The sequence below is a fragment of the Sander lucioperca genome, chromosome 16, assembly GCF_008315115.2.
Source record: "Sander lucioperca isolate FBNREF2018 chromosome 16, SLUC_FBN_1.2, whole genome shotgun sequence".
NCBI classification, from domain to species: domain Eukaryota; kingdom Metazoa; phylum Chordata; class Actinopteri; order Perciformes; family Percidae; genus Sander; species Sander lucioperca.
In genome coordinates, this window is record NC_050188.1 from 31,816,590 (window position 1) to 31,830,483 (window position 13,894).

Genomic DNA, 13,894 nt, shown 5'->3' on the forward strand with positions numbered 1-13,894 from the left:
AAAAAAAATACAAAGGAAAGAATATATGGACGCATACCATTCTAGTGTCAGTACACTCTTATCTTTTTCTGTCTGCCTCTCTGCAGAGCTTCCCTCAGTGTCTCTCCTCCAGAAGTCTCCCTCCTCTCCAGTCAGCTGCCACGCTACAGGTTTCTACCCTGACAGAGCCATGATGTTCTGGAGGAAAGATGGAGAGGAGCTTCATGAGGACGTGGACCTCGGAGAGATCATCCCCAACCACGATGGATCCTTCCAGATGAGTGTTGACCTGGACCTTTCATCAGTCCCAGCTGAAGACTGGAGGAGGTACGACTGTGTGTTTCATCTCTCTGGTGTGGAGGACGACATCATCACCAAACTGGACAAAGCAGTGATCAGGACCAACAGAGGTAAGACTGGAATCAGAAGTGAGGAAGCTTGGTTTTTGTTACCTTTGCCAAGCTGGTTATCTTTGTGGTCTTGTATATTTGTTTGTTTGCAACATATTTCTATAAATGTTGGTGGATAACATAGGCTGTAATCCAAGGAAGAACTTATGAGAAACTGGTGTGTTTAATGTCCACATTTTAATTTCAACCTTATTGTCCCCAAGAGGAAACTTGTCTCACAGCCAATTAAAACACAGACCACAGGCGTAAACATAAAACATACACGTAACACGTACAATTATATTAAAAGAACAGCTAAAAAATCCCCACATAAACTCATATACAACTATGTAAAGCAGTCACAAGGTGTGCCTGTATTGAGATGGGGTTTGGGAACCGGAGGGTCGCTGGTTCAAGTCCCAGTAAGGACCAAAGTACAGAGTGTGGATTGGTAGCTGGAGAGATGCCAGTTCATCTCCTGGGCACTGCCAGGTGCTCTTGAGCAAGGCACCGTACCCCCCCCAACCGCTCAGGGCGCTGGTCCAGCACTGGCAGCCCACTCACTCTGACATATCTCCGTTTGTGCATGAATAGGTCCTGAGTATGTGTGTGTATTTCAGGCCTGTGTGTAGTGATTTCTAACAAAACAGAGTGTAAATTGTAATTTCCCCACTGGGGGTCAATAAACATTATTATTATTATTATTAACATTAAACAATAAAGGTCTCGGTTGCACCCAAACTATTTGTTACCAGTATGGCTGGCTGTGAGATTTAGATTCTGTGAAGTTATACTTTATTACATAACCAGCCATAAGTCTTAAAAACATTGTGTAACTGTATGCACATTTAGAGGACCGGTGCTGACATTTACTCCGAGAGTTCCTGCAAAGTTACTTTTCACATGTAGATGGCGCCACGAGAAAATGGTAATGAAGTTAGCCCATGCAACAGAGAACAATGAAAAAGAGTGAAGAGCAAAGGGCACTAATTCAATTAGCATGTGGCTAATTGAAAAAGTACCTTTACATTTTTGCTTCTACATCCTAAACTCTGAAGTGTAGAAGCAAACTCTTCAGCACGGCTTGATAAGTTGCAACGATGTGAATGAACCCAAAGTGTGAATGTTGTATGTTGGTTCCAGTTTCTCCCCCAGAGTTCCCTGCTGGTGCTGTTGTTGGAGTTGCTGTAGGACTGCTGCTGCTGCTGGCACTCTGCATCTCTGGACTCTTCATCTGGAGAAGGAACAATAATGGTGAGGAACAAAAATGTTTTTACTCCACTAATGACTTTAATATGAATACCGCTGATATTCTCGTCCTGCATATTATGTGTGGTACTTCTGGGAAATCAATCCATTTATTATTTTTCTTCTTTTATAAATTCTGAAATGTAAATTGTTTTCTAACATTGTTTTCTCATATGTATTTCAGGCTTCCGGCCTGCTAATAGTAAGAATTCTACCTTAAAATACTTCAAATCGATTTTCTTTTTGTGGACAAGCAACTAATATCCTGTTCACCATAAAAACTAATGTTCTGAAAATTGTGGACACCAATATGATAAAAATATGACTTTTACTATTTATTTACTACTTGTCTTGACAGGGTGACAGTGAAGATTAGAAGAGGATGCTGAACTCCACTGAGTGAAGAGTCAACATTTTCCTAGACAGGATTGTCTCTAAGAAACAACCATCTAGAGATTACTGACTGATGCAGGACTGATAGAGCTGGTCACGGTGGTTGCCTTTTAAGACTGTAAGACATGAAGTTGGAAGAACCACTAGACGCAGCAGTCCCTGCGTTCCAATGCTACCATACTATTTACTATGTCAGAAAAAAGATTTAGTACATCCCAATGCATAGAATGTCAAATGCAGTTTGTCAAAAACACCAGGAGGTGCTACTGCATCTGGTCAGATGTTGCTGTAGGCAAGCCAGCATGCTTTTCTGGCTATTCTGACCCACAATCCTTCAGAGGTTTGAATGTGCAAAGATGTTGCAATGAAATCTGAAAGAGTTCAAGCCTTAAAGTCACAAACAATATAAAATATTGCCTGGATATAAGATGTGACAAGTACAGTAAGCATAAACTCTATAACGTTTTGTGAAGTGCTTCAGCAACAATAAGTGAGGATGGAAAGAGAGTATAAACAGCACCAAAGCAAGAGAAAAATGAAAACCAGCATCAGGTGTTCAAACATCAACAGAGGTGTTCCATTTCTCTTGTTGAAGCAGTTTTCAGTGTCCACAGCTCCAGATCAGTTCAGGAGCATTCAGCCTGTCACACACAGATCACCTCATCTCATCTTTGCTACTGCAGCCCCACAAACTGTAGAGTATCTGATCTGTAGCTGACAGTGACCTCTGACCTCCCAGAAGATGTAATACATGTCTGCACATTACATTACATTACATTATATTACATTATATTACATTAGCCTACAGATCATTCTAGAAGCTCTGTGCAGCAGAAGGTAGAATACGCCTTTCATATGTGAACACAGCTGAGAAACCAGAATAAAGTCCCGCATGTCTCCTCATCCTCTCACACAGGCTGAAATTATTTTTAATATTAATATTATATTAGTTTATTAGATTATAAACAAGATAAGGGGAGACACCCCAGGTGAATAGCACAAAATAATGAACTAACGGATGTCAACATGAAACTTCCCCACTTAATTACTTACATTGAGACATATATTTTTGTATTAAGTGTATTAAATCAGTGGTTCCCAACCTGGGGTCCGGGGACCCCTAAGGAGGGCGGCAAAGATCACAGGGGGGGCGCAAGTCTTTATCTGGTTTGAGGTTGAGGTAAAAAAAAAAATATTTGCACATGTTAAACAAATTATGATAATACACTAGAATATATAATGTATACAAAAGTCTGTATAAAAACTATATATTTTTGTTCTCGCTTAAACTTAAAGTTAAAGTAGTCAGGCTACTTAGTAGGCCAAACATCCGGGACCTCTTAACCTGTGACCCTTGCTGTCATCAAGTCAGCTGCTAGCTGCCTGCTGCTATCATCCTCTTTTTTCCTGCCGCCACGGCATCACTATTTTATGAATGAAACATGGTGGAGAAACGTAAAAGTGCTGGTAACTCCTCTGTATCAAAATAGAAAGTAAGGGAAAGTTACCTCAACTTTGGTTTCGGAGGGGGGGCTCAGGTTTTCTTAGACTTAAGTAGGGGGGGCGCCAAGGAAAAAAGGTTGGAAACCACTGTATTAAATGTTATGTTTAAATATGCAAATGAGGCATTATCTAATGCCAACTTTTGGTGAATTTAGGAGAAATTTGCAGGCGCAAATAGACAAAGTGTAGTAAAATAAACACCTAAATGTGTATTTTTTTTTTCTCCAATAGTCTGAAAGAAGACATGTTATGGAAGCAAAATAGCCCAAAAAACTCAAAATTGAAAAAAGATTGTTTTGTCTGGGGTGTCTCCCCTTAAGACGACACTGTATGAATTAAGGTGACACATTCTTTTTTTCACTATTTATGTTATGTAAGCTACGTTGTGTATCTATGTGGATCGTAATAAACTAAACAAAAGAAATGAAGTCTCCCCATCCTCTCACACAGGCTGAAATAACATTTTTCTCTTTTGTTCATAACCTCAGTGGGGCACAAGTGACGTTGATGCTCAGTCTAAATTCTCATTGGCCAGATGAAGGTTGATGACTACCTGCACATATAGGAATTCCAGGAAATGAGAGAGTGGATAAATTAGCAGAGAAGGCGGTCAAAAAAATGAAATGTAGAACTGAATATTAAACTGTCAAAATCAGAAGGGAAAAGCATTGCGTGGAGGGACATTTCCAAACAGTGGCAACACTATTGGGATGGTACCATATATAATAATTAATTCCTGCTCATGCACAGACAGTTTAAACTAATAATAAAATTGGTACCACAGTCGTTAGTTATTTAAAGGTTATGGGAATGTAAAAAATAACGTTAGGGGAATGTTCTCTAAAGGTTACAACGGTAGGGGAACATTAGGGGAACGTTCTCTAAAGGTTGCAAAAACGTCAGGAAAACTTTCCATGGGAACCAAAAACTAACCAAAAGCTAACCTTCAGGGAACCAAAAACGAACGTTCCCAGAACGTTCTGGGAACCCAAAATGGTTACCTGGGGTGGACACTTGCATGCAATACAAAATAAAGTAGGAGGAGACAGAAACAGTGGGGCTAACCGAAAAGAGGAAGTAATTATCAGTAAACTGAGATTTGGTCACAGTAGACTGAACACTGTAGTCTGTGTGAGGAAATGGAGACAGTGGAGCGTGTCCTGATGTCGTGCAGGAAATACAATAGAGAAAGAGGGCTCATGTTCGCAAGATTATCAGTTAGGGCCAGTGGAAATCAGATTTAAAGATGCCCTTGAAAGTGGGGTTTCCGTAAATGGACAGAAACATATATTTACATTTTTGAAAAGCACCGGACTACTTAGAAAATGATAGTATAATGAAATTAAATAAATACATAACGAGTGATTACCAGTAGGAGGCAGTAATGCAACACATAGGATGCCCACTGCCGGAAAACCCTAAAGAAGAAGAAGAAGACGAAGAAGAGGAAGAAGAAAAAGAAGAAAATGAAAAGAACGTTCCTTCTGGTTTTATCCATAGACATTTTTAAAGAAATGGACCATCAGATCCCGTGTCTCTGGACGGAGACCAGTGAAGGATATTAGAAGCACTTTTCCGGTGATGGCTGAGTGTTACTGCCAAGCCCCCAGGAAGTTCTCTTAATACATCCATGGTTACTGCGCAGCCTCCAACTGAGCTTGAAGACGTAGATGTGACGTGGCAACCTGTCTGAAAGCTGTAAGTCTTCTGGTAGCTGTGCCAAGAGAAATCTCAATCATTCCCAATCTTGCAGAGACGGAGAGCGTAGGTATATGTAAGGAGATAACATGGACACAGGCTAATTATTGCTAACTAAAACGCTAGTTAACATTAGTAATTAAACTTAAACAGCTAATGTAAGTCGAAACTGCCTGCCAGCTTCTCCTGTACTATACGGTAATTCCTCTACTATGCAACAGTAAGTCCCGTGGTTATGACACAATCGTTAGCCTATTTTTACAAAAACGTCTGCTACGGAGCCATAACGTGAGGTACAAGGTAATGGAGCCTTTTGTACATTGTCATGTTTCTTTAGAAATAAACAATGGACAAATAAAGTATTTAAATGCTTCAGATGTGAAGTTATTCGCTGTCAAAGTGATGTCAAAATGAATGGCAGTCAATGGAATGTTAATGGCGGGTGATGGCTTGTTAGCATCAAAATGGCGCCATAGGAGGTAGGCTACACATTGTGGAGAGAGACTTACCCCCTTGGGTTTTATCCTCAGTTGACCCCGGTGCTCGAGCTGGAAGGGCGTTGTCTGTTCCTCTGGAGAAGCAAACATAGAAGTTGTTAATAAGTCTATCAAAGGTTCAGAAGATACAGCTCACAATGAAGACCTGGCTTGTTCTGCTCCTCCTGGGCCTAATGGTACAAGATGCAGCAGCAGGTCAGTTAAGATTTTTATTATTATTTATTAGTAGAATGTAAAAGAAAAAAAATCATTGTCTTTATAAACTGTATTATTGCGTTTAAGGTTCAATCTTTGATGTTTAGTTCCAGGACTTGAAGCGTTAACAAATATGTGTAAAGTAACAAACCCATTAACTATCTTAAAGTTGACGTTAACGTCAGTAAATCGGGTCTTTTTGGTTGATCCCTCCATTTTTATTTTTTTTAAAGATACCACTCTTTGATTTTTTTTTGGCAAGAAGGATAGCCTTTATTGAAATTGTGAAAAGGACAGAAGTGTGTTTTTGAGCCATTATTTGATAATATCAGGAGCATTAAGACCGAAACTGTCTGATCGATCTTAATGTTAAAATGGCAGCATGACTCCGCAGAACAGCAGACCGACACACACTCCAAGAAGTAAAATAACAAGTTAAAACAAAGAGTTTCTGCTCAAATTATATTTAGTGCACATGCCAATTTCAATCTTAAAGTTGTTCATGACCGTTTTTTTTTTTATATAAAAAGTGTTAACGTTAATTTTTAGATTTTTAACCAACCAGTCAGTTGGTGTCGTTTTCCTGCTGAAGCCAAACAACTTCCTGATTTGTTTGTTAAATATTTCATATCTTTCACTAGTGTAAACTACATTACTGTACGTACACACCGCTGCCGACTTGAGCTTCAAAGTTACAGGAAGTCATTCATTTTCAATGGAAGCCGGCTTCTCTCAGCTGCAAGAAGCGGCAAATCAAGGCCGTTTGAAGGCCGATTTACAGTAGCCGCAGCCAAGCTGGCGCGCGCCATCGTGACAAAATGACGTAGATCTTGCTGGCGCACCAGGATTTTGAGTGCGACACCTCTGTTCAGGAGAAGACTGCAATGAGTGTCACGAGCACCAGCGCGGGTATAAATATTTACGGCGATCCCATGGCGTCACATTTGCGCGCGCCAGCTTGGCTGCGGCTACTGTAAAACGGCCTTCAGTCTGCGTCGCGTTTTGAGCAGGCAGAATGTTGAAGTTTGGTCAACTTTATGGTAATGAGCTATGACGTGGTTCAGTGATTTAACTAGGAGGGAATATTTGCGCAACAATGAGCAGTGCACCATAGCATGACTTTGGTAAAGTTAGACAGAAATTTGCAGATTCGCGGTTTGCGGTTCAATAAATCATAGGCAAAACGTTTTCATTACACAATAGGCAGCTCTATCTAACCGTAGTAAGGTAGACAACAAGCTACAATCTGGTTTTCATCCGAAAGAACCGTCTACATATGTGGATAAATAAAATGCATCCCTGTAGCGTTCTGCTGTCAGCCGAGTGTCTAGGGACCGTCTACAAAGTGCAAAACTGAAACTGGATACAAAGATAAATTTCAACAGCTTCACTGTTATTGAATCTAACGCGGAATATTATTTGCCAAAAACATTTAATGTGTCATATAAACGAAGAGTCATGTCTCTAAAACTACTCCACACATAGAAGGCCCCCTGCTGGTTGTACTACAGCACTTAATTTAAAAAAATAAGCGTATTCATAATTTTGGTAAATATTCTTTGCCAAAAAAAAATAATATATGTCATAATTACAGAGAATCATGTCTCCAAAACTACTCCACACATAGAAGGCCCCCTGCTGGTTGTACTACAGCACTTAATTTTGAAAAATAACCATAATCATAATTTTGGGGAATAGTATTTGCCAAAAACATTTAATATATGTCATATAAACGAAGAGTCATGTCTCTAAAACTACTCCACACATAGAAGGCCCCCTGCTGGTTGTACTACAGCACTTAATTTTCAAAAATAAGCAATATCATAATTTTGGGGAATATGTTTTTACCAAAAACATTTAATATTTCAATAATTAAATAGAGTCATGTCTCTAAACTTACCTCACACATAATTAGTATTCTGCTGGTTGTACTCCAACACTAACATTTCAAAAATAATCATATGCATAATTTTAGGCAATATTTATTGCTAAAAACATTTAATACTAAATAATTCCAAAGATAAGTGTTTCCATACTTATCTCACTATAACTGCTCACCTAACGGTTGAACTATAATGATTACTTTTCAAAAATACTAAATAAAATAATTTTTGGGTATATTTATCTCAAGAAATATGTTATAATTACATAGAAAAATGTCTGACAAAATACTCCAGAGAAGGTAGTACTACAACAAATACTTAAAGTGTAAAAAACAATATATATATATATATATATATATATATATATATATATATATATATATATATATATATATATATATATATATATATATAAACAAAAGGTGGCAGAAGAAAAAAAAATATCAATATCACATTCATTCATAATGAACACATCCATCAACATCCACAACATCCATGTTAATTTTCACATAGAAAATAATTTCAGATCTGTATTAATAATGTGAATAATGGAAAAACACAAATTAAATACAAATTTTCTAGCTCTTGTTTACTTTTCTGGGTGGGGTTAATGTTCCCTTATATGCTGTTTGTGTACAATTACCATCGTGGTAGTAGTTGAAATGTTGGCCACAGGGAGACTTTACATGTTTAAAGTGATTTCTGAGGCACTAGACACAAAAAGAGTGAAGCTAATGAATTTTTCCACATTGAAAATGAATGAAAAATAGGCTGAGCAAGATGTTGCCAAACTTGCAGGTGTAGTACCTTGATAGGGAGACCCTAGATGTGTGGAGTACTTTTAGAAGCACTGGGCTCAAAAACAGTGAAGTTATTGCATTTTTTTATCAGATCAAAAACCATAAAAAATAGGCTGAGCCAGCTTTTCCATAATAAGAAGGTGTAGTATGTTGATATGGAGGCCCTAGATGTGTGGATGGATTTTGGAAGCACTAGGCTTATCAAGATTGAAGCTATTATATTTATTTCCCAATAAAAAATATTATAAATAGGCCAGCTTTTCCAGTTCTGTTAACGCATCGTGAGAAAATCGTATCCTGAACTTAAAATGGTGAATCGGATCGTGAGTTTAGTGCATCGTTACATCCCTAGTTATATAAAAACTGATATTATTACATTCATATTTTGTTACAGTGACTCACTCTCTGAAGTATTTCTACACTGCGTCTTCTGAAGTCCCAAACTTCCCAGAGTTTGTGGCTGTTGGATTGGTTGATGACGTTCCGATAGATTACTATGACAGTAACACCAAGAGAGTAGAACCCAAACAGGACTGGATGAGCAGAGTCACAGAAGATGATCCTCAGTACTGGGAGAGGGAGACTGAGATCTTGGTGGGTCAACAGCAGGCCTACAAAGTCAACATTGAAGTTGCAAAGCAGCGCTTCAACCAAACTGGAGGTTTGTTTATGTTTTACTTCCTACTGATAAAATGTTGTTTATATTTTCATCTTTCTATTTTAGTAAATGTATGTTAACACACACACAGATTAAACAGTTTGATGTATTTTCTTGGCTGAAACACAGTCCGACTCAACAGAAACATTACTGAGACTGAGTGGACTGGATGCTGCTATACTACACTGATCCAGTGTTTCTGTCCATCCCATAATAAGCAGCAGAGACCATTACCACTTCATCTCCACTAGATTAGATCAGAATAAGTGGAGTGAAGCGGCCACAGTGAGCTGGTCCAGAAGAACTCTCCTGCAGGAACCAGTTCATCCCAACAGTTGTCACAACAGACAAACACACAGCTGATAGAGGAACATTACTGCCTGGTTTCTTAAACTACGGAGCAGGGGCCTGTAAACGGGCCACAGGCTGCTTCTGCTGGGTCCTCATATGAGAGGAGGAGCAGGATGTTTTAATGAAGCTGCTGACAGGAGCGCATGCTGAATGTCTCCTTCACATCTCAGCTTTAAAAGGTTCAACAGCACCACTCACTGTACTGACCTCAGTCTGGACATCCCATAATATATATAGAAATATAGACGGATTCAGCAAACGCTCGGAATTGCCATGGTGATGCGTCTGGCCCAAAGTTAACTTCCGGTCTAGCTGCATTTGTTTACTATTATTGTTTAGCTAGATTTTACCGGCGAATATAGCACCGACTACAAACGCGGTGAAAGTGAGACTGATGAACAGACTGAAGTTGGGTCCGGGTTGTTGCGCTGTTGGGTGCAACCTGACCTCAGGAACAAACGCAATCTCCAAAATAAAAATGTTTCGGTTTCCTAAAGAAGAGGGGAGACGGCGAGCATTGGATCACCGCTGTGCGAAGAGAGGCTTGGCAGCCAGGCAAGAGTTCAAGGATCTATAGCACCCACTTCTTTTCAGGTAACAAACTTATGTTAAGTGATAGCTAGCTGCCAGTAAAAGAAAACCTGCAATAGTTATAAATTACTTCACTAAATTGATTGTAGCTACCTAGCTAAACTGTAACGTTAGATCAATGCTACGGTGCCAGTGTTGTAACATTAGTTGATACGCTTTAGCTACATTTTGACTAGTATTGTGACACCCGTTTCAATTTACTTGACAGCGTTACATTACCCGAGTATTTTCTGTTGTGTTAACCTAAGAAAGATTACCCAAAACATAAGAGCAACATTGTTTTTCCATCAATGTACGCTATACAAATAAATAACCTAAAGTTACAGTAATTTAATTGCACCAGTATGCTGCTCTCTAGACCCAGTTTGTGTCTCATGTGATCATGGTGTTTAAGCAATATCATAAAAAGAGTGCAGTTTTTAAACCGGAATAAACATGTACCCAGGGAGGTACAGTACATGTAACCATATGTACGGATAATGCCAGGAATGTATGATGCTCAGCAATGTACAATATTGTTAACACTGTTTCTTTCACTTGTTTTATTTTAGGTGCGCCATCAGTGGACCTATGTCACCCAGATTATGTTCCATCAATATTTGCACACAAAGAAGATATCCATGGTTCCCAGAAGTTGGAGAGATACCAGAGAAGCCAGAGTAAACAATCTCTAGTTGTGTCCAACGATTCACCTTCCATAGAGGTCACCCATGTTGACCATGAAGAGGGATATTTGGACATTAATGGGGGGCTGGGTGATGTCACTGGCCAGAAAATGTAAAGTTTAATTACTTAAAACCCTTAACAGCACAAACGATAATTTTTACGGCACAAACGTAGCAAAAACGAATAGCAGTGTTTTTAATAATTTTTGGATGATATGGGGGGCCAGCTTCACGCAGGTTTTCCTCGCTCTCAACTAGATATTCCAATATGTGTATCTGACCAACCTCCGGTAAATCAGACAGGTCCGTAGAGAGAAAAAAACATTTCTTATCATTTTGTCGAACGGGTCTGGTAGTGTAACTTTATCGCATTTGAGTTTGGCCACGTAATGCTTCTTCTTTCAACTGGCAACCCCAAATTATACTGGCTAGACATAGTTTTAACTACAGTAACAAGCTAACGCAATTCACTTGTTGTTGTTGTTGGCGGAAGTCTGCCGGAAGTCAAGTTTGGGCCATAGTAACACACATGCTAAGTACCGTTTGTTTATGTTGTTACCGTTAAAAGCGTCTATAGTAGAACTACAGATTAGATGAACTTTACTGGACCACAGTGTGTCTGTGTCTAATAAACATTTATAGTGCTGAAACTATCAGTCAGTTACTACATCTGGTGATTACAGAATATTGATCCATCATCAACAAGATCATTATAATCAGATCATTATTTTATTCAGTCTTTTATTAAGAAAAAAGTCAAATATTTTGTAGTTTTAGTTTCTCAAATCTGATAATGTTCTGCTTTTCTCTGTTTAATATCATTTAATATGAAATAGAGTTGAGTGTTGATCAGACAGAAGAAACTATTAGAAGATTTCATCTCACACTCTCACAACTTCTGATCAACATTCTTCTCTTTCATTTTACATTGTAAACATTTATTTAAATGTATCAAAAATAATCCTTACATAATCAATAATAACAAGAATAAATATTTTGAATCCTAAATATTGATCAGAACTACAGATGTTCTGGGCGAAGAAGAAACATAAGGACTCCGGGGAGTAAACTCCCCAGAGCTAGGTTAGTAACAAGCACTTCTGGGATAGGATGTGCATAAAAGAAACAAAAGAAAAGAGCGTGTCATAAGAAGGAAGGAACTTCCTCGGCAGTCTAGAATTATAATAGCATAACTAGGAGAGGCACTATATTATTGATTATACGATAGGTAAATCTGATGACTGTAAAGAGAAGCAGAGAAAAGCAGGGGTGCTGTGTCTGTAGCTATACACCCTGCCCCGCCGGTCCAGGCATTCACTGCAACTCCTCACTCCCTAACTATAAGCTTTATCAAAGAGGAGAGTTTTCATTTTAGTCTTAAATGTAGCGACGGTGTCTGCCCCCCGAACCCAGATTGGGAGCTGGTTCCACAGGAGAGGAGCCTGGTAGCTGAAGGCTCTGCCTCCCATTCTACTTTTAGAGACTCTAGGAACCACAAGTAACTAAGTAATGAAAATAATTATTAGTTTGAGTTATCAACTGTTAACAGATGTCTGTCTCTCTCTCTCTCTCTCTCTCTCTCTCTCTCTCTCTCTCTCTCTCAGGTGCTCACATTGCCCAGAGGATGTTCGGCTGTGAGTGGGATGATGAGACTGAAGAGGTTAATGGAATTCGTCAGGATGGTTATGATGGAGAAGACTTCATAGTATTTGACCTGAAGACAGAGACATGGATCGCTCCAAAACAACAGGCTGTCATCACCAAACACAAGTGGGACAATAACAAAGCTCAGATAGCTCAGTATAAACACTACCTGACCCAGATTTGTCCTGAGTGGCTGAAGAAGTATCTGAACTATGGGAGGAGCTCTCTGCTGAGAACAGGTAGAATCACATGACCTGATGGAGTTTAATGGACACAACAATGTTAATATTTCTTCTTGTGTTTCTAACCAACAGTAACATTACAATAAATATTAAACAACAGAGACTCACTCTCAGTTTACACACATTTTCTCTCATGTTCTCACTTCTCTTCATCTCTCTGCCTCCCTCTCCCCTTTGTATTTATCACCACTCTTCTTAACTTTTTTCTCTCTCTTTCTTTCTGTTCGTCTTTCTCACACTCCCTGTCCTCCCTTTTTAATCTATCTCACCTCCCTTTTTTACATTTCAGTGAGGTTTATTTGCATTTCATAAAAAATGCATTTAAAATACATGACATCAAACAGGAATGATAATATTAATCTCCAGTAAATAATAATAAAGTCTTTGTCTTCACTGTGCAGAGGTTCCCTCAGTGTCTCTCCTCCAGAAGTCTCCCTCCTCTCCAGTCAGCTGCCACGCTACAGGTTTCTACCCTGACAGAGCCATGATGTTCTGGAGGAAAGATGGAGAGGAGCTTCATGAGGACGTGGACCTCGGAGAGATCCTCCCCAACCACGATGGATCCTTCCAGATGAGTGCTGACCTGGACCTTTCATCAGTCCCAGCTGAAGACTGGAGGAGGTACGACTGTGTGTTTCAGCTCTCTGGTATGGAGGACGACATCTTTACCAAACTGGACAAAGCAGAGATCAGGACTAACAGAGGTGAGACTGGAATCAGACGTGAGGAAGGAAACATCTAGTTTACTCTAACAGTCCTGTAGTTCATGTATTTTTATGTGTTGGATAGGAAGTTTTGTTTACTTAAATGGTTTTGTTGTCAGTTTCTTTTATCTAGTTTTTTTTAATATATAATTTTAAGGATTAGATCATTAAATGATAGTTACGTTATTGTAACTCCAGATTCTATGAGTATAGACATAGCCCTGTAAGAGCTGTTGTTATTGGGTTTATTCCTTCGACTGCGCAGTCAAAGGGATAAACCCAATAGCAACAGCTCTTACAGGGTGAAGCCTGTACGAAATAGAACCAATCTTTACTTTTACTTTTACAGTAATGTAAACTAAAAGTTTTAAACTGCTTTGGAGAAATGATGGTTGTCCACCACCATGATGTTTGTGCTGTCTGCCCACCGGTTATATAGCTTTGATTTAATGAA

General features: G+C 39.0%; 1 protein-coding gene across 2 annotated transcripts in view; it reads left to right on the plus strand.

Annotated features, from left to right (window-relative positions):
- The first annotated feature begins 10 nt into the window (after positions 1–10).
- LOC116046339 overlaps positions 11–13,894 on the plus strand; it is a 68,200-nt gene continuing 54,316 nt past the window's right edge. For both annotated transcript variants that reach the window (XM_031294678.2, XM_035992783.1), the window contains exons 1-2: positions 11–389; positions 8,980–9,246. In XM_031294678.2, the coding sequence (XP_031150538.1) occupies positions 26–389; positions 8,980–9,246 (631 nt within the window). In that variant the 5' untranslated portion in view covers positions 11–25. The remainder of the gene's footprint in view (positions 390–8,979; positions 9,247–13,894) is intronic.